Source organism: Trematosphaeria pertusa (genome assembly GCF_010094035.1).
Source record: "Trematosphaeria pertusa strain CBS 122368 unplaced genomic scaffold BU26scaffold_1, whole genome shotgun sequence".
In the NCBI taxonomy this organism is placed as follows: Eukaryota; Fungi; Ascomycota; class Dothideomycetes; order Pleosporales; family Trematosphaeriaceae; genus Trematosphaeria; species Trematosphaeria pertusa.
Genome location: NW_022987212.1, coordinates 3373693 through 3399034, shown reverse-complemented (window position 1 = coordinate 3399034; position 25342 = coordinate 3373693). Strand labels below are relative to the sequence as shown.

General features: G+C 54.4%; 5 protein-coding genes across 5 annotated transcripts; 3 read left to right on the top strand and 2 right to left on the bottom strand.

Moving 5' to 3' along the window:
- Positions 1-1000: 1000 nt before the first annotated feature.
- BU26DRAFT_527085 (uncharacterized protein) lies at positions 1001-3220 on the top strand (the record flags this gene model as incomplete). The annotated part of the gene is made up of 7 exons (XM_033830748.1): positions 1001-1091; positions 1131-1460; positions 1510-1745; positions 1815-1924; positions 1972-2383; positions 2437-2985; positions 3053-3220. The coding sequence occupies 7 exons, from the start codon at positions 1001-1003 to the stop codon at positions 3218-3220; spliced, it is 1896 nt and encodes a 631-aa protein (XP_033691827.1).
- A 1255-nt stretch (positions 3221-4475) lies between these two features.
- Positions 4476-7953, bottom strand: BU26DRAFT_473333 (uncharacterized protein; the record flags this gene model as incomplete). The annotated part of the gene is made up of 4 exons (XM_033825467.1): positions 7041-7953; positions 6644-6990; positions 6358-6487; positions 4476-6307 (listed from the first exon to the last, which is right to left on the bottom strand). Exons 1-4 carry the CDS (start codon positions 7693-7695, stop codon positions 4476-4478), a joined length of 2964 nt encoding a protein of 987 aa, XP_033691826.1. The 5' UTR covers positions 7696-7953.
- A 538-nt stretch (positions 7954-8491) lies between these two features.
- BU26DRAFT_413169 (glycoside hydrolase family 5 protein) lies at positions 8492-9664 on the bottom strand (the record flags this gene model as incomplete). The annotated part of the gene is made up of 2 exons (XM_033823010.1): positions 8492-9486; positions 9535-9664. The coding sequence occupies 2 exons, from the start codon at positions 9662-9664 to the stop codon at positions 8492-8494; spliced, it is 1125 nt and encodes a 374-aa protein (XP_033691825.1).
- A 1282-nt stretch (positions 9665-10946) lies between these two features.
- Positions 10947-11976, top strand: BU26DRAFT_513590 (uncharacterized protein). The gene has a single exon (XM_033827656.1). It carries the CDS (start codon positions 11367-11369, stop codon positions 11736-11738), a length of 372 nt encoding a protein of 123 aa, XP_033691824.1. The 5' UTR covers positions 10947-11366; the 3' UTR covers positions 11739-11976.
- A 651-nt stretch (positions 11977-12627) lies between these two features.
- On the top strand, positions 12628-24903 carry BU26DRAFT_29992 (uncharacterized protein). Its single transcript, XM_033821765.1, has 4 exons — positions 12628-12821; positions 12871-20368; positions 20417-24625; positions 24682-24903. The coding sequence occupies exons 1-4, from the start codon at positions 12777-12779 to the stop codon at positions 24774-24776; spliced, it is 11847 nt and encodes a 3948-aa protein (XP_033691823.1). The 5' UTR covers positions 12628-12776; the 3' UTR covers positions 24777-24903.
- Positions 24904-25342: the final 439 nt, after the last annotated feature.

The window sequence follows — 25342 nt, the reverse complement described above, 5'->3', positions numbered from 1 at the left end:
TATGGTGCTTTACCCGTGGACCGGTCAAGAGTGAGATCAAGGCTAAACTCAAGTTCGGGGTGCGCGATCCATCACGATGGGTGGTGGCTCTGACGTCATACGCTCGTTGAACCACCGACCTGCAGCGTACACGCCACATCGATGGAATCCACGCAGAAGAGATCAGCGATGGATAAACGCTGAAACTTCGTTTCTCCGACGTTGTCCTTTGTGGAGATGCAGAAACTCAGTATGCGAATTCAATCAACGAAGTGGAATGGTGCGCAGGATTGATTCTCGCGATCTCCCTCCGGCCTAATATCACTCAAACCGCGAGGCCAACGAAGCTAAGCAGGAGAATACGGCGGCTTAGTCGTTCTTCGTGTCGATTCCCCAGCTTATTCGTCTTGGCGTTTTCTTGCTCGATTAGGCCCCCTGCTTTGACTGCCTCGCATCGTTGCTCTATCCTTACAACGATCTACATGTGACATCATAGTCTCATGTCTCCCTTCGCTGCTTCAAGATCAACTCTAATATCGTCTCTGCCGTCTACAGACCTAGAATGCGGACTACACTTTCTATTTCCTCGTCAAGCTTTGGATTGAGATCTCAAGCCCATTGCCAAACCCAGAGAACGAGGCAACATCGGTCGAACAGCTCGCGAACAAGGGTCTTGGGAGGTCAAGAAGCATCTGACGTGCCGCTTTTAGCAGCTCGGCTTTGTGCATCCGCGTGCGGGCACTTGGCCGGTTAACGGATCGGTTGGCCTTGAACGTAGAGTTGGGGCCACACAAGGCCGTGACCGAGCGTCAGCGGCTGTGCGGGTACTTATCCATCAGCATTCCGCGTGTTTGGCTTGGTCGGACTTGTCCTAATCCTACCATTACGAGTGGCACTCTTCCATACCGAAGCTGTGCTACGAAAGGACACACACTGAAGGTGAGCACATTAACTCTATGCATATATCAAAAGCTGACGTGCTTCAGCTTCGGTAGTAGCAAGTACACATCAAACATCCACTATGTCTACCGAACCCAAAGCGGAGGAGCCGGTGGAGAAGCGCGAGACTTCTCCGGATTCTCGAATTGAAGACCGCTCCCACAAGGAGCGCGGTGCTTCCATCGGAGCCAGTACCTCGCACCGGCCTTCAGTCGCCCAATCAGCGGCCGAACGTGCTCGACGCAACATCAATGCTAAGCTCGCAAATCCCCTCCAAGGCTACAGCTACAATGAGCTCCAAAAGATGGGCCGAGCATACGCATACGAGCATGCTCTTGCCGAGAAAGACGACGTCCGAGCCTTGGAGATCGGGGCTTGTTTAGCTCGAGATCCCACGAACCTAAAGCATGTGAAGGAGTTTGGAGTTACCGATGAAGAGCATGCCATCTTGGAGAAGGAGATTAGTCATCGGTGGTCGCAGCCCTGGATCCTGTATCTGGTCATCATCCTTTGCTCAACTTGTGCTGCAGTTCAGGGAATGGGTAAGGTTTATGCCTCTTATCAAAGGAGTTCGTTCTCACACGGCCGCAGATGAAACCGTCGTGAACGGAGCACAGCTGTTCTACAAGGGCCAATTCGGCATCGGTGGCGACGACCCTCGATCAACTTGGCTTGTTGGACTTCTGAATAGCGGTCCTTATATCTGCTGCGCCTTTATAGGATGCTGGCTCACTACTCCGTTCAATAATGTTTTCGGACGGCGAGGAACGATCTTTATTACTTGCCTCTTCAGTGCTATTGCCTGCTTCTGGCAAGGCTTCGTCAACGTATGCTCCCTCAACCAAAACCCATCAACCGCCCAAGCCCTAGCAAATCTTTGATGCTAACTAAGGTAGACCTGGTGGCATATGTTCGTCGCACGCTTAGCACTTGGTCTCGGTATCGGCCCTAAATCGGCCACTGTGCCCATTTACGCAGCCGAATGCACTCCTCCGGCGATCCGCGGGTAAGTTTAACACTAAAGTATTATTCAACTCTAATCTATGTCCTCAGAGCACTCGTCATGCAATGGCAAATGTGGACTGCTTTCGGCATCATGATTGGCTATGCATCGGACTTGATCTTCTATGGCGTCCCCGATACGAACAACATCACAGGACTCAACTGGCGCCTTATGATGGCCTCCGCAATGCTGCCTGCTGTAGTGGTCTGCTGCTTTGTCTTTATGTGTCCCGAATCACCTCGTTGGTATATGTCCAAGGGAAGGCATGCATCAGCATATCACTCTATGGTAAGGCTACGTTATTGCAAGGTTCAGGCAGCCAGAGATCTGTTCTACATGGCAGAGCTTCTGAAGGCGGAGGAGAACATGAAGATTGGGCAGAGCTTGATTAAGGAGTTGTGGACCGTGCCTCGAAATCGGCGCGCTTTGCTTGGGAGTGAGATAGTTATGTTTATGCAACAGGTATGTCCGCCCCCATTTTACTGGTCTTTGAACATGGCCTCTGACAGCTCTAGTTTTGCGGCGTCAACGTGATTGCCTACTATTCGTCCAGTATCTTCTCAGACTCCGGATTCAGTGACCAGTCTGCCCTTGCCGCCTCCCTCGGCTTCGGTATCATCAACTTCTTATTCGCTATACCAGCCGTCTACACGATAGACACTTTCGGCCGCCGCAACCTGCTGCTCACCACGTTCCCGCTCATGTCCCTCTGCCTGCTCTTCACCGGCTTCTCTTTCTGGATCCCGGATGGTTCCACTGGCCACGTCGCCTGCATCGCCCTCGGTATCTACCTGTTCGGCATCGTGTACAGTCCGGGTGAAGGCCCTGTACCGTTCACATACTCTGCGGAAGCGTATCCCCTGTACGTTCGGACTATTGGCATGTCGTTGGCTACAGCGACGACATGGTTCTTCAACGCCGTGCTGTCGATCACGTGGCCGAGCTTGCTGCAGGCGTTCAAGCCGCAAGGAGCGTTTGGATGGTATGCCGCGTGGAACATCATCGGATGGGTGCTCGTGCTGCTCTTCATGCCCGAGACGAAGGGAAAGACGTTAGAGGAATTGGTAAGTGTTCCCCCCGTCAGCCAGCAGACAAGGCGCAAAAGATGTGGTGCTGATGCAAAGGTAACAGGACCAAATCTTCTCCGTTCCTACACACATTCACGCTGCCTATGGCTTGCGCCAAGTGCCGTACTTCTTCAACCGCTACATCTTCAGGCGTAAGGTCGAGCCCGAGCGTCTTTACGAGCGGGAGTATCATGACGAAAACGAGGTGGGAGGCGATATGAACGTCGTCTAAGATTTGAGCGACTCCCACTCTCTAGGATTTGATAGGAACGGCGGATGTAATGGCTGCAGGATCGGCTTGGGGGAGGTTTGGCATTATGATACCCACTATTTCGTTCATTTGCGCGCCTATTCGAAATTCGGTCGGCTTCCTTGTATGTATTTATTCTGAGACTGGGAAGTTTTGTATTGCTCGACGCTACCGCGGCGGTACGGTCGAACTTGTAGACAATCGTTCATTTGTTGTCATATCTGACTGTGTCTATTGGTCGGGAATCCTCAGCCTTGCCCCTCACGCTGTGGAATTCTCCGGAAAGACGACGTGCGTAACAGCCACCCTGGAGGCATTCACAGCTGCATACAAGGCCAAATAAGCATGCACGACGAGCCCTTAAATCCGGAGAATACCCTACCACAAGAGCCTGCTACTATGCTGCCCTCCTCCTCCGTGCCTCGGCGCATTATTGCTCCCTTCGCTTTCCACCAATTACCAGCGGCCACGCGTTCCACGAATGTGTTAGGCTGGGCTCCTACCGTAAATTGCGCTGGTATCGCTCCCATTCTACCTATCTAACCATCACCATCACCTTCACTCACCCGCCTCTCTTCCACACAACCCACCACACAACCACCCTCCCCGCAGTTCTGACATGAGGCCGGCAGTTCCGCCGAGCAGGGGCGGGCCAGGGGGCGGGGGTCAGTCCAACTGCTTACTACTATTATTCAACGCCTTCCACTCCCGTTGTGCGTCTAAATGGCCATGCACTGACGTGTTGGAGAAGACTGCCCTCCCATGGAGGGTCTACGCATTTCGGAAATTACGCCGGACGAACCTCAGCCGAGGGGTGAGTCCGTCTGGCCCTCTGGCGGCGCTCAAATTTGTGCTGATATGCTGGAGATCCGGGCGCGTATGCAGTGGAGGACGAGGATATAAGGGACCGGGAGACACGGCCTGAATGATAGGCGCGCGGTAGATACCTTTTTCGGCATGAAGAGGGGGATCCGGAGTGTATAGACAGAGATTCTGAGATCTTTGCGCTGGGGTTGTCTGTTCCCTCGTTTCGGTAGCGTGACAATGCCAGCCGGTGGATGTTCTCGGTCGCGGTAGTGTTTGAGCGGAAAGCTAGATGTGCGTGCTAGGAGAAATGTAGACAACTCAAGTCAGAGAGCAAATCACGGTCCTTCAAAGCATCCCAACGATCTCATGAACTCGTAATATTCGCAAAAACACATTGACTATTAGACACTAAAAGGCCATGTCGGGATACTCATAGCATGCTCCTGCGTTTCGCCAGCTTCGCATACTGCCGCTGCGTCTTCGTGTGTCCATCCTCCAGCTCAAAGTCCGTTTCCACGACGCTCGCGGGCCGTAACCGCGTCTGATCCTGCGTCCTCCCAAAATGTAAACCCCGCTCGCGGAGTTTGTTAAAGGGCGCCGTGACTCCGCCAAAGAAGCCTGTACCGCTGGGCTTGGCTGGGTTGGGCGCATGATGAACATGCACATGAGGATGTGCATGGTGCGAATGATCATGGACGGGATTTTGTCCGGGCTCCATGTAAAGGTGGTCTCCTTCGGTATTAACGAACCAATTGACTACGTACTGCTTCCCCTCGGGCCCCCCGCCGCAGGAGCCGGCGAACAGGTGCGAGGGAGGCGAGTTGACAGCCAGGGCGAAGAGGTTCGGCGGTTCGCTGAAGTCTGTGACGAGACCTTTGTGGAAGAGGAAGTAGATGAGGACGAAGATGTTCATCAGGAAGACTAGGAGGAGAATAACTATCCAGCCTTTAGACACGTTGTCGACGCCGCCAGAGGCATATTGCTGCGCTTTGACGGAAGCATTGAAGAATTGAGTTTGGTACTCGTCGAGGTTGGGGCGGGTGTAGTTCCAGAACATGACGAACGGCGCATCGATCCACGACATGAGCAGCGTACAGCCACTCATGACGGCGAGGGCCTCTGCCGGGCTGGGCAGCGCAGGATTCAAGTCGATCTCTCCCTTTGCGTTCTCGTGTAGGATCAGCTGCGTCAACAATCGGGAGTTACTCGCGTTGCCGTCCATAATCCCCGTGTTCAACGACATGCTATTTGCCCAATCAAAGCCGACATATCTCCAATTCAGGACGCTCTGCCCTTGCGTGGCGTTCGTCATGCTCTTGATGTAGGCCATGCCGTCGTTCTTATCTTCGCAAAGAGCTTCCATTGTACCTCCAGAACCGGTGACGTTGTACCGGGTACTGCATTCCGGTGTCATATAAACGCGTATTTTGCAAAGGACGTATGTACCGTTTAGGTTAATGCCGTCGTCCATTGCGCCACCGCCGCCGAGCAGGTATATCGAGTCTCTTCCCCAGTAATAGCTGGTGTGGTTCATGATGGTATTGAAGGCGTTGGGATATTTCGCAAAGACGGGCGGGTAGTCAGTGAATGCCTCGCTGTCCCTCTTGGTCCAACCGAAGATGTCATCTACGACGGTCTTGTTTGCCGTCGTCGCGATTGCCGAGAGCGTAGTCCACGAGTTTATGTCGACATCTTCGCTGTTAGGCCACGCAGAGTACACGATAGGTGCCAACTCGTCTTCCTTAAGATTGGTGCACAGTACATTCAATACTGGGCTGGGCACGCTAGCCCTCAGAACGTAAGTGCCTTCAGAATTCAGCTCCTCAGGTTGTAGGATATCGTTCCTCTGGTCGCGGGCAGCTGCGAAGACACCTGAGTGGGGCATCGCTAGAGAAACGTTGTTCACTGCGCGTTTGTGTTGCTTGGAAACCTCAATGGTATCAATGACGTTGACCCATTGAGCCGTTATGGTAGTATTCTCATGCAAGAGCCCGAACCCCGGAGGTCGGTTGTGCTGGTCTGACGTCCCATTGCCGTACCTGGAGGCCTGGTTCCAATATGAGAGGTAGCGCTGATAGTTGTGATATCCTTGACCTGCATGCTCAATCTGAAGACACGTATTGCCGGCGTTTTCTTTGTCCATGTCGAGCGTAATAGGCGTTTCGCATATCGATTGGAGATACTTGATGTTGGCAACATCAGTCTTCACTCTGCCTGCAAAGAGTTTGTTGTCCCAGTCACCGTCCTTAAGCATTGGTTGCACTGCCCATTCGGTAAGCAATGAGGGTCAAAGGGGTTCAACTGGTACAAACCCAAAGCAGTCGCGGCAGGCGTATAGAGAGTTGCTAAAATTGCACTCAAAAGGCTGAGAATGCCTAACACGGATAGACCTGAGTACCGAGCTGTCTCGAAATGAGTGATAAGCGTCCCAGGTTGAACTACCTTGAAAGGTGACGGTACAATTAGCAGATATTCTAGGCGGAGGAGGAGGGAGTTAACACTTTCGCATGTCTTAGGTCATTACCTGCTGAAGGCCCCCAGGAAGGGCTTTCACAGTTCAAGGCTAAGACATTCTAGTGTGTACCGCGGCCTACGTACCCAGCGCCACATGCTCAGCTCCGATAGGGTGACACCGCGCCCCTGCTCCTTCATAAAAGCCCTTCGACTAAGCACCTGGCCAAGGAAAGCCACGAATGATGTGACAAACGATAACTCGATAAGTTTTGCCATGACGGAAGTGAGTATAATGGCATCGGAAGGCTTGAACGAACCCTGGCTGGTTATCCTTCGCCCGTATCTCGGCGCTTTCAAGGCGAGGCCGAGGAATATGCCGGAGAACACCGTGGAGAAGAAACATATTATAACTATGGTAATGGAGATCCACGTGAATCGAGATTGGTAGAAGTCCTTTGCGGTCGGGCATTCGTGGTTGGGGCGGAAGTTTGCTGTGCAGTGATTAATGGGCGATAAGATATAACGACGGGAGAGAACTCACTCTCATAAGCAGACTTGATGGACGTGCCTTTGCGCAGCCTTTCGGTATCGGAGGAATGTAAGTATTGCTGATAATCATCGTTGAGGCTGGTGCTGCTCTTTGTCGCATTCTTCAGCACACCTCGCCTGTAGTCCTCGTATTCTCCTCCTTCGTCTCTCGGACTGTACCGCTCTCGCCTCAGATCCGGTGTGCTGCCCGGTGAATCTTTCGGAAACCCGCCTATGAATGGGTCGCCAGTGCCCGGAGGACTGAGTGTGCTTGGGCTCTTTATGGGCGGGCTTTTCGGGCCGAATGCGACAGGACGTCGCGGTATCGTCTGTATAGACACTCGCCGACTGTTCGCTGGGGGCGACGCAGGGCTGTCAATACCTAGCCCCGCCGCCGTGCGCCGCCTGAAACTGTCTGCGATATCCTCCTCATCCTCCTCGTGTACTGTAGAGGGCGTATTCCTCTCGACGGCAGTCGCATCGCTCTGCAGGCGCTGGTAGCCCGGTCGCGAGGCGGGCGGGCTCGACGGCGGCGAAACTTGGGCAATTGGGCTGAATCCGAGGGAATGGGAGCCGGAAGAGAAGCCCAGCGACGGCAATGCAGGCGTGTTGTTCGCTGTATCAGACCCTTCTGATGCCTCGTGGATGAGTGGCCGACGGTCGGCCATTGCCCTCCAGTGGGGCTGGAGACGCCCCGATTCAGCCTTTCGTAACCGCCTGGCCTGGGCGCAGCCGATGGATGGCCGATGGCTGCGGTTGTGAGCGTCAGCTCGCTGTCGGTCCGGGGCCGAGATATCAAGCTCTGCGCCGAGCTCTGCAATGCGACAATGACTTCGATCGCGGGAGGCGGCAGAACGGGAAGCGGCAATGGAAGAGTTAGAAGGCTGGCCGCGCTTTTAGCCCGCAAAGCAAGGCTCTCAGGCCTCGACCAGCGGTTTGCCAACCTTTCCAGTTGCCGCTCGCGTTCAGCTGCAGCTGCCCGTGTGGCGTAGCTATCGGCCCCCAACCACTCCCGCGACCGCACCTTCGGCTCTCCATCCTCACCCACTTGGGACGAGGCAAGCTGAGCACAGAATCGTCATCCATCGGCGCATTTGTCAGATAGGGAAGGTTGTACGCCTTCCTGCGATGTCGGCGGCCCGTCCCTGATCTGATGATCAGCACGGCGGACGCCCTGCGATGCGATTCGATTTTGCGTCTGACATCATCGCGCACAGATCGCAAGCAATTCGACGACTTCCAGTTGTAGAGAACGGAGCGATTCGTGTGTCTGTGTCAGGTCAGGCGGGCAATGGATGAGCTCAATGCAGGTTGCGACGGCATGGTTGGACTGGACGGCTGCGCCATCATGTAATTTGGTTCACTATCAAAGCTACCCTGCATACATTCGACAGGCTGAGGACTAGAAACAAATCAATTTTGTAGTATCATGTATACTAAAGACCTCTCGATTGCCATGTCTCCCTACCCAATATTCTTGACATGGTTGTCCACAAGGCACGTCCAATCTGCGCTTCCATAATAGATGGTATGCCCATCGTTATGCGTTTGCTGTCCCGTGCTTTGGATCTTATCCCCTAGCTGCCAGAACAAATCGCCCGCCATGCCATCGTTCCTCAGCGAAAGACTCTTCTTCTGCCATCCGCTCTCCACGGGGCAATGGTCCGCCGCGTTCGTGACACCGTATTCCTCAAACAGACACGGCTTGTTGAGCTCTTTACAAATATTTGCATGAGCGGCGACCCAATTGTCGCCGAACGCCTTGTCGTTGCTGACGCCCCAGGAATCGACATACAAGTGGAAGGTGCCGAAGGAGATGTTGGGGAGCGCAAGATTCGCCCGCCAGTCGATGCCCTCGCCATATTGATACGGGTACGTAGTGGCACCAGCGAGACCAAAGCCTTCGTCGCCAACGGTGATCATGTGGTCTGAATCGAGCGAGCGAATGTAGTCTGACGTCTTGCGGATCCAGTCTGTGAGCACTGACGTCTGGCAGCCATTGCAGCGCGGCTCGTTCGCCAGTTCCCACGCAAAGACAGCGTTGGAGTTCCGGTACCGAGACACAACGGCCTTAATGTAGGCTTGATACATAGTCTGGCACTTGGCGGCTTGATACCATTGCGCGTTGCTGCTGACGCCGCAGGCGGAGTAGTAGGCTGCCATGCCACCGTAATCCGTCCAGTTGTTGACAAAGTTGATGATGAGCTTGATACCGTGCTTCTCTGCGGCTTTGACGACCGCGTCAAGGCGCTGCAGACCGAGAGCGCCAGTGTTGACGGATGCGGTGGAACCAGAGAAGGATTGGAAGTATACTTGGCCTGACTGAGGAGACTTCGCATCGTTGAACCCCCATACTCTGAGGATTTTGTGGCCAGAGGTCTCTAGATGACCCATAATGACGTCGACATCGTTGTCATTGGTGAGGAATCCAATCCAGTAGCTGTTCGTGCCGGCGTAGTCTGGAGCGTTGAGTTACCGGTGAAACGGTGGACCAGAGCTTAGCTTACACTTTGTGACGCCGTCAATGTTGAACTTGGTTCCATCAGCTTTCGATATCGAAGCTCGGGGCACTACATCGGTTGTAGTCGGCAATGCCGCTACCGCAGCGGCCAGGGAAAGAAGAGCAGTAAGCTTCATGATGGATTAATGGTGAGTGTCCGCTTCGATATAGCACAATTGTACGAAGGCTGGAGACAATTTTATAGGAAGATATTCACCTAGCTCGTGATGCACTATGCGTCAAGCTACACGGACGATCTGCTTCCGCTCTAGATTGACATAGGTGGAGTATAGCTAGCTGGGCACCGGGAAGTCTCCCTAACTGGCAAGGTTTGATAGAGGCCAAGAGTCTGGTGAGAGGAGAACGTGGAGGCGGCTGAGGGTCGAAGATTTCTGGAAGCTCGGCTCCAGGAAACACCCCGGTAAACGGCTTGCGGAGCAGTTGTCTTGCTTCAGCGGATTGTACCTGCATTTTCGTATGCATTGCCGTTGGTCAGCCTCTGGTACCAGAGGGCATTCATGCGTTGCGCTGACAATTTTCTCCGGAGGTCGAAGGAAAATTTTCGACAACCTGAACCTCCCTCTACTGGAAGCTGCTTCCGTACCGTATAGCATATTCCTTACTTCATCCATCTCTTGATCAAGCGTGGCGTGTCTTAAGCCGGTCGTGAAATGGTCCCATATGGAATCGCAGGCTCCTCCAGTGATGACAGGAGAGAGAGCTCCGTGCCCAATTTGGCAATTTGGATCTTGTGGAGAGGCGTTGCAATTTCTCCGGCGTGGAGCCAAGGGCTGTTTAATATATTCATAGTAGGGCTCGACCCGGAACATCAGCGAGATGACGGGAGGCTAGTACAGTTGCTCACGCCATTGGAGCTTGTCAAAAAGACGCCAGCTTGATATAGTACAGCGTAGCAGCGTGCGGTGCCGTGGCTCTGAAGGTGTGTCAAGTCTTGAAAGAGGTGGAGGTGTGAGGTGGAGGACCGTGCGTTATCGATAAGGTACGGCAGCCGATAAGGCTAGCGTCGGCTCGAATTGCCTCTCATCCCATCCTCAAGGTTCTCACTTCTCTTCCGTTGCCCCTTTGACACTCACTACATTGACGCGCCTCGTCAAAAACTTGTGACGGTTGTGACCTGCGATATCTCACCACTTCTGCTGCAGTTTGGCCATCCGATTGCTTGAAATATATTGCCTGATCCCGTCGATTCCCACCACGGCTTGCATTTGACCATATTATGGACATGCACTGCGCACTGAAATCGAAGCCCGAGAGTCCAAACACAATGTCGAAATATCATGATACTAGGAAGTATGCTTTAGCCCTGCAGAACCTCTGCAATACCGGCGTTTTGGGAGTCTTGAAGACTTCCCTCTAATCTTCGTTGCCTCACTTACCCCGCCATTCAGCTGTCTTAACATAATACGGTTCCATTCTGTCATACTGTCCGAAGCGTCCAGCCTTCCTCGGACACGTGTCTCCAATCCCTGACTGCTGCAGAAAAGGAGGGCGTACCCAGTGATCCCGGCAATGGATGTCTCGCTTTCTCATGTCCGTCCCGCTCCCCGGCCATTCAGATTAGCCTCCTTCACACCATCATGCATCCCATCTGGCTTAACGCGCCGCTTGCTTCTCATCGGCGGATGGCTTAAAAAGCTTATCTTGGTCTGAAGCCAGCAGGAAGATCGGTTGTGCATGCACCCTGCAGCACTATAAGTCGCGACTCGTCTCTCGTGGCCTCTGCTCCGTCCCCGAAGGCACCTGCTTACAACCGTCTCCCCAAAAGACAGAACCACGCACCTCCCGAGCCCTACCGCACCGCACCAGACACGTCACACAATGTCCGCTGATCCGGAAGCCGCCCGCCGAACGGCAGAGGCTCGTGCCGCCGTGACGGCCTCACTCGCCTCTGTGGGTAACTCTGTCGACAATGAGATGCGGACACGAGCGGCCGATCTCCATGCCAACGCGGAAGCCATAGCAAAGCAGGAGAAGGAGCTGGCGAAGCAGACAGTTGCGTTGGCCAAGCAGAGCGCACAATGGCAGAAGATGGCGGACACAAGCACCAAGAAGCTCAACGAGATTGGAGATATCCAGAACTGGGCCGAAATGATTGAACGAGACCTGGTGGTCCTGGAGGAAACTTTGCGATTGGTCGATGGGAAGGCGGTCCCTGAGTCTGCCAGTGGTACGAATGGTTGGGCGGAATAGACGCCTTCACCGGAGTGCTGGTCTAACCTTACAACAACGTCAGCGCACCGCGCGACTACTTCCCGCATCTTCTTAAAGGAAGGCGACTCCTCTAGCGACTATCGGGGTTCTCTGCGCCAACACATGGGCGTTTTCGTTCGCAGCTGTCGTTCGCCGTCTGGTAGAATGGACAAGAGCGCAAAGAGCCAGCTCGATATTGACGCGATCAGCTGCCTGAGATATGTTGAAACATGACACTGCATGATGAAATAACGTTGTATGCTGCAATGGACAGTGATATACGTGATGTTGCGGCGATTCCTTGGACCGGTGAGCGTTGGGGGGCGTGTGCCGGTGAGGTTAACGCAGGAGGATGAGAACGACAGAAGCTTCTAGACGCATGCTCCACGACGACAGCCGTGGCTGTTGGCCGTTTAGGGGCGGTACCTAGGTAATAATCGCCCTTTCCCTGAGCTGTGTTGCTGTGATGCATCTGCAAGGCTGGATGTGGATGGAGGCGGCAGGCTGAGCTTGGACCGCCTCGCGACTTTCGGTCATTGCTCAAAGCTAACGCGGAATACATTCGAAGCTCAATCGACGAGCAACAACACCACTTTCTCCCGCCACCCCACCTGCTGAGGCTGTCAACCTCTGTCTTTGGTTCACACTGCCCCGCCAAGGACTTGCTGCTATATCTGCGAGAACCGCGCCTGCACCGCGGCTTCTTGCGAGGTTGCACCACTGTCAACGCCTCGTCTGAAAACCTTCGTCCTGCACCATCCTCCACATTCACCGCCCCGCCTTCACCTCGCTGTATTTGTGCTTGCGGACGTTAGCTCCACGAAGCACCTGCACACCTAACGGCCTAAGTTGCCCCCCCACCAATTTCCCTCTTCCCGATAGAAGCAACTTGGCTCCACACGACCGGTAAGCTTCTACTGCCGCCGGAGCCATCCTCGACCATTCCCGAAATAGCCGAGCGATCAGGAGTGGGTAAACAGATCGAGCGGGAAACACTGCATGTGAGGGAGGCTCGCCTTCCGAGCGCCCGGAGGAGCCATGAAGATCAAGAAGCAGGCTACCTCGAGACATGAGTCTACTCTGGTGAGCACCCACTACTCCCCTTTGCCATTAAAGCGCTAACCCCCGCCAGTCTCCGATGATAGCAGATTTCGTGCAAGCAACGGCATCGATACCGCTGTACCAGATACCCGCCCACGTTGCCTCGTTCCCTAAGCTATGGCCCTTCCCCCGCGGAGACACATACCACTGGATACCGGTGCTGAATCGGTTCGATCGCATACTAGAGCGGTTCAATCAGGAATATGGACTGGTAGATGGCCCTCAAACTCAGCCGTTCGAGCGGCGCTTGCTGCTGAAGGGCGATGCGGAGGAGGGCAGCACCCCGGAGCCGGCCACCGCCGACATCCTCGATGAGCTAAACATACCGCAAGAGGGCGACAGGGTGCTTATTGAGCAGATCCTCAACTTCACACGGCTGCTGCTGGAGAATTGCGGCAATCGGAGCCTGTACTCGAGCAGCGCACACCTGGACAAGCTCCTCAACACCACTTCCGTGTCCCTACTAAAGGCCACACTCCGCCTGACACTGCGTCTTGCCCAGCGTTACCACGCGGCGCGTATGCGACTCGCACCGGCGACCCTACATCCTACTCTGCTCGCAAGCCACTACAACATCAATCTCGACAAGGTCCAGAAGCTAGCCGGTCCCTTTCCCAAGGGCTCCTCGACAGCAGCGCCGCTGTTTGCCACCCCCGCCGGCAAGGGAAAGGACAAGGTGTCGGGGGAGCGTCGCAGCGACACTGAACGGGTCAATGCGGCGGATATGGTCGGTCTGTTTACGCTCCCGGAGTCCTCCCTACAGCAGGAGTTTGGCGGAGTGTCCATATCCTACTACGAATCGTCTGCCGCACCTGAAGACAGCGCGAACAAGCCCACCGCTACAGAAGGCCCCGCCACTCCAACGCCGGTGCGCCGAACCTCGAACGTCCGCACTCACCAGACACCGCGGCAGCCGCACGAGTCCACCTCTGCAGATTCCCCGATCACACCTGCCTTCACTCCTGGCGATGGCGGGGGTGGCCGTCCGTCTGGTCCCAAAACCTTCGAGCTACCGGCGGAGACTGTGTCAAAAGGCGACTTCCATGGACTATTGAAGCAAGGACTCGCAGAGCTTCCCGAGAGTGCACATTACGAGCTGCTTCACAAACTGCGAACTGCACAGACAGTGAGCTTAGGAAGGACCGGCCGCGAGCATGTTGTCAGCATCCGCATGCTCGCCGTCGCCAATCTGGCATACGTGCACAGCGAGAAAGAATTCCACGCGCGCCTGGGCCAGCAAGATGCCGACGAGCCACGTCGCTTGCAATGGGCCTATCAGTTGTCCGAGCTGGTCCATCCCCCGGGCACTGGCGGCGAGGCGGTGTCTACAGAGCTGCAGACATTCGCTCTAAACGCCCTCGAGGCCTTAGCCAAGCACAAGGCCAAGTCTGCGGATATATGTACTGCTCTGAGCGTCAACGTTAACCATGGTGTTCTCTTCTACATCGTCCGTAAGATGGTTGCAGAACTGGGCGTCGACGACTCTCAGGACAACCTCGAAGAGGATGAATGGCGGGAAGCGCTCTTCTCCCTTCTGAATACGCTGCCGACGTCTCAGGCACGAACCGGAGAAGGCATGGTGGCGGCCGGGCTCCTGGAGATCTTGGTGGACGTCCTCAAGCTTCGAACGAACAAGGCAGAACGCAACCATCCCAAGATTCTTAACTTCCTCGACACATTCGTGTACAATCTTCGGGATGCATTCCAGGCACTTGTTGATGCCAAAGGTCTTGACATCATCGCTGACCTCGTATTCTACGAGGTTACCACTTCCGAAGAGCTTGCGAAGGAGGGCCAAGGAATGCCAAAAGAGTACAAGACTCAGCTTACCGACTATCAGATTCCTTTCTACCATCAGCAGACTCTTCGCTGGCTATTCAAGTTCATGAACCACATGATGTCGCATACGGGAGGCGGCAACTTTGATCGCCAGATGCGCAATTTGATCGATTCGGCAAATCTCCAACGCGGGCTCAAAACCGTACTCTCGACCGCTAGCGTCTTCGGCTCGACTGTGTGGAGCATGGCTGTCAACATCCTGACAACCTTCATTCACAACGAGCCAACCAGCTATTCAGTCATCAACGATGCAGGGCTTAGCACCGCGCTATTGGAGTCGGTGTCCGGAGAGAAGCTTTCAGAGTCTCCAACAATGGCCCCAAGCGAGGATCTCGACTCTTCGGATCAGGGCTCCTCGCTGCCACAGCCCTCTCGTGTGTATCCGCCGCGTGACCCGTCTAGGCCACTCGCTTCTGGTATTCTACCCGTAGCAGAAGCTATTTCAACTGTTCCGCCTGCATTTGGAGCCATTTGCCTTGCCGAAGCTGGGATGAAGCTCTTCCAGTCGTCCACCGCACTCAAACGCTTCTTCGAAATTTTCGAGAGCCCCGTTCATGTCAAAGCCCTGGACATGGATCCTGAAATTCCAACGATAATCGGAAACGCTTTCGACGAGCTCGTTCGCCACCACCCACCATTGAAGGGTCCGGTGCTGTCATCTCTGAGCGAAATGGTTGGACGTGTCGTCCAGCTCTGTTTCGACAAAGCAGCAAAGGATGGCGCTGGGGCGAAGCTTTGGACGGGGGCCGGGGACGGGAAAATCTTCGTAGCAGGCGGTCGCCAAGCGCTTGCTGGTCCGGAAGGCTTTGTTCACAAAGAGCTGTGGCACCGTACAGCGACTGACGGTGACGTTGAGATGCAAGATACAGATGGCCACTCTGCTTCTAGCTCAACGGATGATGCGGTTACTCTCGAACAAGTCATTGAGAACGAAGACAGCACCAGTGGTCCTACCACGAGCCAATACATCAGCGTCGTCTGCCGCTTCCTTGGGGGCTTCTTTACGAATCACGCGATGTGTGGCGCCTACATCGAAGCGGACGGCGTAGAGTCGATCCTCGATTTCGCTACGCTACCATGTCTCGACGCTAGATTCAACGAGTCACGCACCACGAGCGAAGAGTTTGCGCGCGTGGTCCAAGTGCTTGTCGAACAGAAACCGCACATAACGGTTCCCTCCATGCTGAAGCGCACCCAGCAGGCTTTGGATCACCTGGAACCCTTAATGCGACATACCGGAAAGCAAGCCTTCTTCGCCCCGTTCACCAATCCGTCGGGAATTCAAGCCTCATCGGAGGAAGAGCAAACCTTAGCGCGCGGGACGGAATATGTGAAGGCGCTTGTTGCAGTTCACACGCTTGTCAATGCTTTGACGATGACATTCCAAGGCCAGATGTTCAACACTCGATCGACCCACAATGTCTCCAGTCAGGTCAATCTCGCGGACATGTACGCACGGCTTGTCGATAGCTTGGGCCGACTGCATCGGAGCTGCGTCTGGGAGGAAATCCTTCTTCAGAAGAACATGCCACCGGAGTGGGAGAAGGAGACGCGTATCAAGAGCTCTGGCTTTGGTGCGATCGAGGCAGATAATGTCTTCCACCTTGGAAACAGCGACAGGCCTTCCGAATCTACCGGTGCATCAAACAGTGAGGGAACCACGGCTGGTGCTACCGCCCCATCGGACAACGCTGTTGCTCCTAGTCAGCACAGCGCACGGTTCAAGAACACGCAAATCCTGCGGTACCTGCTAAGCAAGATACCTACCGGAATCGCGCCATTCTTCCAATCGCTCGGCAAGCTCCTGCTCTTCCGCCGTAGCCTTGAGCCCTATCAAAAACAATGCGCTATTATAGTCGCCGATCAGCTGGCGCAAGCAGCCATTGATCAGCTTCAGTTTGAGGGACCAAAGGCGTCAGAGTCCGCAGAGGATCGATACGCATACTGGATCGTCATTCTGACATCGCTGTCGCAGTTGATGATTGATAACAACATGGACCGGGTTAGCCCTCAGGCATTGACATTGATCCTGGTCTCTTTCAGGAATCTTGGCGGCTTGACGGTCCTTGCAGAGATACTCAGCACTTTCTTCGAATCCGCCATGAGCATTGTTCGGACGCAAGGCGATGACGCCGGGGAAGACTCTCAGCGGCTCCTCAATCTATCCCTGGGTGGCGTCAAGATCATTCTGGCATTCTATGTACAGATCATCAACGCCAAGGTTATCAACGAAGCCAGTCAAACTACTTCGATGCAATCTCGCCCCGACCGCGAGCGTGAGCGACCTGATTTTTTCCTCCCTGCACAATTCATTGTCGAGCTGCGTTACGCCGTCACCAAGCCGGTGCAAAAGATCTGGGACTCCGATCTTATTGACAAGGCCACTACTTCGATCGTTAAGACGTCCATCAATATCCTCAAAACGGTACTGGATGGAGACGGTGAGCATGGTGCCTACAAGAGCGTGGACAAAATTCCGAAGCGTAACAAACCCATCATCAAGCCGTGGAAACCGCGCAATGAGGATCATATGCAACGCCTGAAGGAAGCGGGCCACTCCGAAGGCCTAGCTGAAGAGGCTCTCTTCCGGTGTTGCGATAACTTCAACACAGCGCGGGAATACTGCCAGAACCAAACGCGCGACATCCGTGCTTCGCGAAACCCCATCCCACAGTACGAGATCAACGCACGTGGCCCGCCAACCGCATCACCGAGCAGGGCAGAAGTCATCGTACCGGAGCCTACTGATAATGCGAGCATTTCCAGCGATGATGAGGGCGAAGATTCAGAGGCTCCTGACTCGCAGTCTGTGGAGATGGAAGATGCAGACACATCGCAGCCGCACGATCCCGCCCCAACCACCCCTGTCCCCGAAACCCAGTCCGCAACGGATCCACCTGTCTCATCCCAGGATGGTCTGGCATATCAAAAGCGAATGGCTACTGGAAATGTTGCAGAACCGGTTGCGATCGATGATCTGGACAAAGAACGTGCCACCATTCGGGAGAATTTGGTAGATCGATCCCTCGACATCCTCAACTCTCATGACGATGTCACGTTCGAGCTAGCCGACCTGATCTCTGCGGCCGTTGCCAAGGCCCCAGACCCGTCCGCTATGCGCGGAGAGATTGGTTCCACCTTGGTACAGTCGCTCATATCGCTGCAGACGGGGGATGATTTTCGTGCACAGGGCAAGAAAATCGCTGCATCTGCGCATCTCCTTGGTCTCATCATTCAGGACAAGGATTTCTACGAAGCGGTTGTAGACGAATTGAAGGAGAACTTCCTGATGCTCCTCGAATTTATCAAGGTCTTTCCGGATCAGCCAGCTGAGGAATCATCGGCGTGGGTTGGACATGTGCTTGTCATCGCCGAACGATTGCTGGCGGAAGATCAGCTTCCGCGCCAGATTCAATGGACACCGCCAACAGTTGACGCGCAGGACGAAACGCCTGTTGAGCAATTACCGGAGCCAATTGTGAGCCTGGATGAGAAGAATCATCTATTCGATGCTCTCTTAGAGATTCTCCCGCGCATCGGAAAGGATGAGTCGTTGGCGCTGTCGGTGACACGTGTCTTGGTCATGCTCACACGCACTCGCAAGATTGCTTTGCGCCTCGCAGAGCGTCGCAACATTCAACGGCTTTTCCTGATGGTTAAGCAGCTTGCTGGTATCACGAACGAGAGTCTTCGAAGTGCCTTCATGATCGTTCTGCGCCACATCATCGAGGATGACGCAATGATCCGGCAAATCATGCGGAGCGAGATTCAGTCTATGTTCGAGTCACGCGATCGGAGGCAGACTGATACGACTGGATACGCACGGCAGATGTACTACTTGGCCATCCGTGCACCAGAGATATTCGTGGAAGTTACGAATGAGAAGCTGCAGCTCGCACGTTTCGACCCGAACCAGAGGCCTCAGACTCTCGTTCTCAAGAAAGACGAGTCTCCTGCCGCAGAGTCAGATTTGCCTGGCCCCTCAGGTACCTCCGGTAACACCCCGGAGAGCGATCGACCGAAGGAGACAAGCGAGCCAGTCGAGCAACCTGTGCTAGAGAGAACGAAAACTTCAGACCTGAAGCCACCCGTTGTCGAGAATCCCGATGGCGTCATTCATTATCTCTTGTGTGAGTTGTTGGCCTACAAAGAGATCGACGACAAGCCGGAGCCGCCGAAGACTACGGAGAAGGCCGACCAAACCACACAGGATCAGCTATCGGCGCCGGGTTCAGCATCCGTACCGTCCAGCACAAACGCCGAGCAGCAGAAGACCGAGAAGCTGGAGTTCAAAGCTGACGCCCATCCGATTTATATTTACCGATGCTTCATTCTAAAGTGTCTCGCTGAGCTGCTTCAGAGCTACAACCGCACGAAGATCGAATTCATCAACTTCTCGAGGAAGGCAGATCCGTATGCCACGACTCCATCGAAGCCTAGGTCTGGTGTGCTAAACTATCTGTTGAACAACCTGGTTCCTGTGGGCAGTCTAAACCATGAGGGCGATTTGTCATTCAAGAAGAAACTGGCCACGTCTAGCTGTGCGATCGATGTAATCGTCTCCCTCTGCGCTAAGACCGGAGAGCAAGGCGCTCCAAAGCAAGGTCTAAATCCACTCTCGCCGTACGTGGAGACGGAACCGGATCTTCTGTTCGTGCGGAAATTCGTTCTCGAACATGCTCTGAAGGCTTTCAGGGATGCTAGCGCATCCGACGAAGCTCTAGAGATGAAATATTCGCGTCTTCTTGGTATCGCCGACATCTTCTCCAAGATGGTGTCTCAGCGCCCTAACGGGGAAATGCTGAATCAGAACTCGGATCTCACTCCAACGCTCAAACAAATGGCGAAGATCATGTACGAGAAGAATTTCATCACGATTTTGACGACGGCCATAGCAGATATCGATCTCAATTTCCCGAACACCAAGCGGGTGGTCAAGTACATCTTGAAACCACTTAAGTGGCTTTGCTATGTGGCAATGGACTTGAGCACGCGTTACGATACTTCATCAACGCCCGATTCCACCGATGAATATGAGATTTCCTCGGCATCCGATGATGACCTCGTGGGAGCTACCCGCGAAGAGACGCCGGATCTATTCCGTAACTCAACCTTGGGCATGTTCGAGCCAAGGAATGGGTCCGATTCCGAGCCCTCCGATGACGAGGAAGACGAGGAAATGTACGATGAGGCATTCGCCGATGACATGGAGTATGATGAAGAGATCGGCGACAATGACGAAGTCATTTCAGAAGATGAAGAGATGGAGATGGAGCTAGGTGACATGGGTCCTATTGAAGGGCTACCCGGCGATGTCGACGTTGAAATCGAGCTCGACGAAGACGACGAAGACCTTGGCTCCGAAGATGACTCCCAGGAAGATGATGAGGACGATGGGGAGGAGGATGAAGATGAAGATGAGGGAGACGATGATGAGGGAGATGACGAGGATGAGGATATGGAGGAACTGGGAGATCTAGAAGAGATCACCGGCGACGATGAAAATGCCAGCCTCGCCGATGATCGTGAGGATAGCTGGAGCGGCGACGACGGCCACTTCCCCGGCGACGGAGATCCAAATATGCCTCCAGGTGCTCTAGGCTTCGTGCTTGACCCACCACAGTTGCTAGAGCAAATCCGTGAAGATCGGTTAGATGACTTCATGGACGACGACATGCAGGAGGACGAAGGTAGGTTCAGTCGCCATCACTCACCAAATTGCGACTAACAAGATACAGATGACGAAGATGACGAGGATGACTTCGACGACGAGGACATTGTCTATAACCCGGGACTCGAAGACGACGAGGATGGCATGCATGGTATGGGCTGGGGCTGGGATGAACCAGGACCGCCCGCGGGTCGTCATAACCACAGGGGATTGAGCCCATGGATGTTCCCCGGTGGACCCGATAACCGCATTCTTGTGCCAGCCTATAGGTCGCATCGACCAGGCGCGGGCCCGCGCATGACAGATGACGGAATAAATCCGCTCCTCCAGCGTTCCGGTCGATCATCTGCGCGGAGCGGAGACTCATCGTATCCTGCTAATCAGGGTATGAGCGACTGGGTGCATGCAATTGAAGGACGTGGGCCTCGTCTCTTCCCTGCCGACAGTCCTGTATCCTTCATCAGCAACCTCTTGAACGCCATGAGTCATGGAGCGCTGCATACCCACAATGGTGCGCTGCATGTGTCGATCAACAATTTCCTACCTGTGCCGTTTGATCCAGGATTCCGCCGTGATACGCGCAATAGGGAGAATGCATTGACACGCTCTGTCCGCGAGGATCCACAGTCTTCCGTCGCTTTCTTGAAAGCGTACACCCATCAGCGCTGGCAGGAAGAGGCGAGGATTCTTTACGGTCCTAGCGCCATTGAGAAGAGCCAGCGCGTTATCAACTCTATCCTCAAGCTCATGGTTCCTCCGGCGATGGAGGCAGCTAAGAAGCGACAAGCGGAGAAGGAAGCCGAGGCCGCGCGCAAGCTCAAGGAAGAGCAGGAGCGGAAAGAACAAAAGGAACGCGAAGAGCGGGAGGCTAAGGAGCGCGAAGAACGCGAACGACAAGAGCGTGAGGCTGCAGCAGCCGCAGAAGCTGCCGCTCGGGCTGCAGAGGAGAACCAAGAAGGACAGGCTACAGCGGAGCCTAGCAGCGCTTCCGACGCTCAGGCAATGGAGGGAGTAGAAGCGGCTCAGCCAATTGCGGAGCCGACCGCAGAATCCGGACCTTCAGAATCCAGGCCACGCATTACCACGAATCTTCGTGGGCGCGAATTCGACATTACCGATCTAGGCATCGATCTAGAGTATCTGGAGGCCTTGCCTGAAGAGCTCCGTGAGGAGGTCTTGATGCAGCAGATTGCAGAACGACGTGCCCAGCGAGCCCAAGATCGCCCAGAACAAGCCGGCGGACAACTACCAACCGATATCAATGAAGAATTCCTAGCCGCCTTGCCACCCGATATCCGCGATGAGCTGCTCCAGCAGGAAGCCCAGGAACGTCGACGAAGGGAACGCGAGGAAGCGCGCCGACGTAGCCAGGCTAACGGTCCGCCACAGGCCGAAGACATCGACCCGGCAAGCTTTCTGGCTTCTCTAGACCCCGCCCTGCGACAGGCTGTTCTCATGGATCAAGATGAAGAGGTGCTGCGTCAACTACCACCTGAGATATCTGCGGAAGCCCGGGCATATGGAGGCGATCGTCGCTTGAACCAGTTCAACGATTACCTTCCCTCAGGTTATCGCCGTGGTCTTGACCGTCGCGCCCCACAAGACGAGCAATCGCAGAAGAAGAAGGCCCGTCCGTGCGTGCAGATGCTAGACAAAGCTGGCGTCGCAACATTGCTCCGCCTTATGTTCATTCCCCAGCAGGGCAGCGCCAAAGCGAGCCTCACCCAGATTCTGCGATACGTCTGCGAGAATCGACAGAACCGCGCCGAAGTCATCAGCATTCTTCTGTCCATCTTGCAAGATGGCAGTGCCGACGTCAATGCCGTCGAGCGTAGTTTCGCCCAGCTATCCCTTCGCGCGAAACAAACACAACAAGTCGCAGATAAGACGCCCAAGATATCGCGGAAGAACGGAGCCTTGTCTATTAACTCCGACGTTTCTCCGCTCATGGTTGTTCAACAATGTCTCAATACTCTGACGCAACTCACCGAGAAGAACCCTGCCGTTTGGTCGTTCTTCCTAACAGAGCATGAGACAGGAGTCGGCTTCAAGAGCCGCGGCAACCGCAAGGGTAAAGCCAAGGAGACTAAGGCCACGAAATACCCGGTCAATGCATTATTGAGCTTGTTGGACCGCAAGTTGATCATTGAGAGCTCTTCAATCATGGAGCAGCTGACCACCCTTCTACGAGTCATCACTGTTCCGTTGCAGGCACTAAAGAAGGATAAGGAGGAGAAGGCCGAGGCTGAACCCAAGAAGGATGGAGCTGTAGCTGCATCCTCCGGAGAGCAGGCTACCACCACTGAACAGGGCGCAGCGGTATCGCAGCAAGGCGAGGATACGGAGATGCCCGCTCCACCCGAGCCGAATCAAGCAGACGCTCCCAAAGAAAGCGAAGGTAGTTCGTCAAAGCCTGACTCTAAAGCGGAGGACGACAAGAAGAAGCATCGGGCTCTTTCACCCCCGGAAATCCCAGAGAACAATCTTCGACTTGTGGCTAAGATCTTGGCTGCCCGGGAATGCAATAGTAAGGTGTTCCAGGAGACCTTGACTGTCATAAGCAACCTGTCCCCGATCCCAGGTGCAAAAGAGATCTTCGGCAAAGAGCTACTCGGTATCGCGCAGGACTTGGCTCGGTCGACATTGAAGGACCTCGCGGACCTCGCCGTCCAGGTCTCTAATGCATCATCGCCAACCGATGTCCAGGGTATTGCCCTTTCGAAATTCTCACCCGCCAGCTCCGACCAGGCGAAACTTCTGAGGGCGCTGACCGCGCTCGACTACCTGTTCGATCCCACGCGTGACAACAAGGAGCAGACTACTGCCTCGAGCGCAGACGCGCTTGAGCCAGCGCAGAAGGACGATATACTTATCACTCTTTACGAGGATTCTGCGTTTGCACCTCTCTGGGACAAGCTTAGCGAATGCTTGACCGTCATCCGCCAGCGCGGCAATATGCTCAACATTGCTACAACCCTTCTCCCACTCATTGAAACTCTGATGGTTGTCTGCAAGAACACGACGCTGAAGGACGCGCCGTTGAGCAAGATGCTTCCGAAAGAATTTGCGCTTTCCAGTCCTCCACCAGAGTCTAGGATGGAGAATTTATTCTTCCGGTTCACCGAGGACCACCGAAAGATCCTCAACGACCTTGTCCGCCAGAATCCCAAGCTCATGAGCGGCACGTTCTCGCTACTGGTGAAAAACTCGAAGGTTCTGGAATTCGATAACAAGCGCAACTACTTTAATCGCAAAATCCATGCCCGTACGCCCGATCGACAGCCACATCCCCCGCTCCAGCTGGCGGTTCGCCGAGACCAAGTCTTCTTGGATTCGTTCAAGTCTCTGTACTTCAAGACTGCGGATGAGATGAAGTACGGAAAGCTCAGCATCAGATTCCATGGCGAGGAGGGTGTGGATGCTGGAGGTGTCACCCGAGAGTGGTTCCAAGTCATCGCTCGGCAGATGTTCAACCCAGATTACGCCCTGTTCATTCCCGTTGCATCGGACCGAACGACCTTCCACCCGAACAAGCTAAGCAGTATCAATCCGGAACATCTGATGTTCTTCAAATTCATCGGGCGCATCATTGGCAAGGCACTCTACGAAGGTCGCGTGCTTGATTGCCACTTCAGCCGAGCGGTCTACAAGCGCATTCTGGGTCGGCCAGTCAACCTCAAAGACATGGAAACTCTGGATCTAGAGTACTACAAGTCCCTTCAGTGGATGCTCGAGAATGACATTACGGACATCATTACAGAGACCTTCTCCATCGACGTGGAAGCTTTCGGCGAGACCAACATTGTGGACCTAATTGAGAATGGACGCAACATCCCCGTCACTGAGGAGAACAAGCATGAATACGTCCGTCTCGTCACCGAGCATCGTATGATTGGCTCTGTTCAGGAGCAGCTCGAGCACTTCCTGAGGGGCTTCCATGATATCATTCCAGCGGACCTCGTCTCTATTTTCAGCGAACAGGAACTCGAGCTCCTCATTTCCGGCCTTCCCGACATCAACGTGGAGGACTGGAAAGCCAACACCGAGTACCACAACTACACGGCCAACTCACCCCAGATCCACTGGTTTTGGCGCGCTGTCCGGACCTTCGATAAGGAAGAGCAGGCCAAGTTGCTGCAGTTCGTTACTGGCACGAGCAAAGTTCCACTGAATGGGTTCAAGGAGTTGGAGGGCATGAATGGCTTCTCCAAGTTCAACATTCATCGCGACTATGGCAGCAAGGATCGTCTGCCATCGAGCCATACTTGCTTCAACCGTAAGTCTACCGTGCCTTCTTTCCCATATTTCGCACATTCACTAACATGATACCAGAGCTCGATCTCCCAGAGTACGATGATTACGAATCACTCAAGAAAGCGCTCTATACCGCCATGACCGCTGGTGGCGAGTACTTCGGCTTCGCATAAGCCACCCTCCACTCGGTGGTTCGCCGATATCCTTTCAAATTGTGTACGTTTGCCTTTCTTTCTCTGTTTATGATTTCGCATTGCAGGCGCCCTGGAGGATTATGCACGCCGGGTAAGGCAAAGGGGTCACGCATGCTATGCTATGGTCTGCATTGGGAGGATCAGATGGGTTTTCGCCGTGTGTATGAGTAAATAAAATGGTGGTGAGGTGGATGGATTAGGCGTTGGGCGGTTCCTGAGAGTGAGAGATGGCATGGGTGGATGGTGTGTGTGCGTAGCATCTTTTCCGGCTACGACGGCGGTCCCATGGATGGAGGATTTCGGGAGTGCAGGCCTGCGTTTCCTCTTGAGGTGCGGGCTGTCTGTGTGTGCTGGTGTGCTTGACGTGGTTCATTTTGGAGTCGATAGGGGTTTCTGAGTAGATAGTTAGAATGGGCTTTTCTTTGCTCAGCGACTGTGTCGAGCGAGTAGATTTGTGATGTGGGAAGTTTGACTGTGTTCGTGAAGTGGCCAGAAACGCTTGTACGGGGATATCGTTCGTGCTAGCTCGCACGGCAAGACTCTCG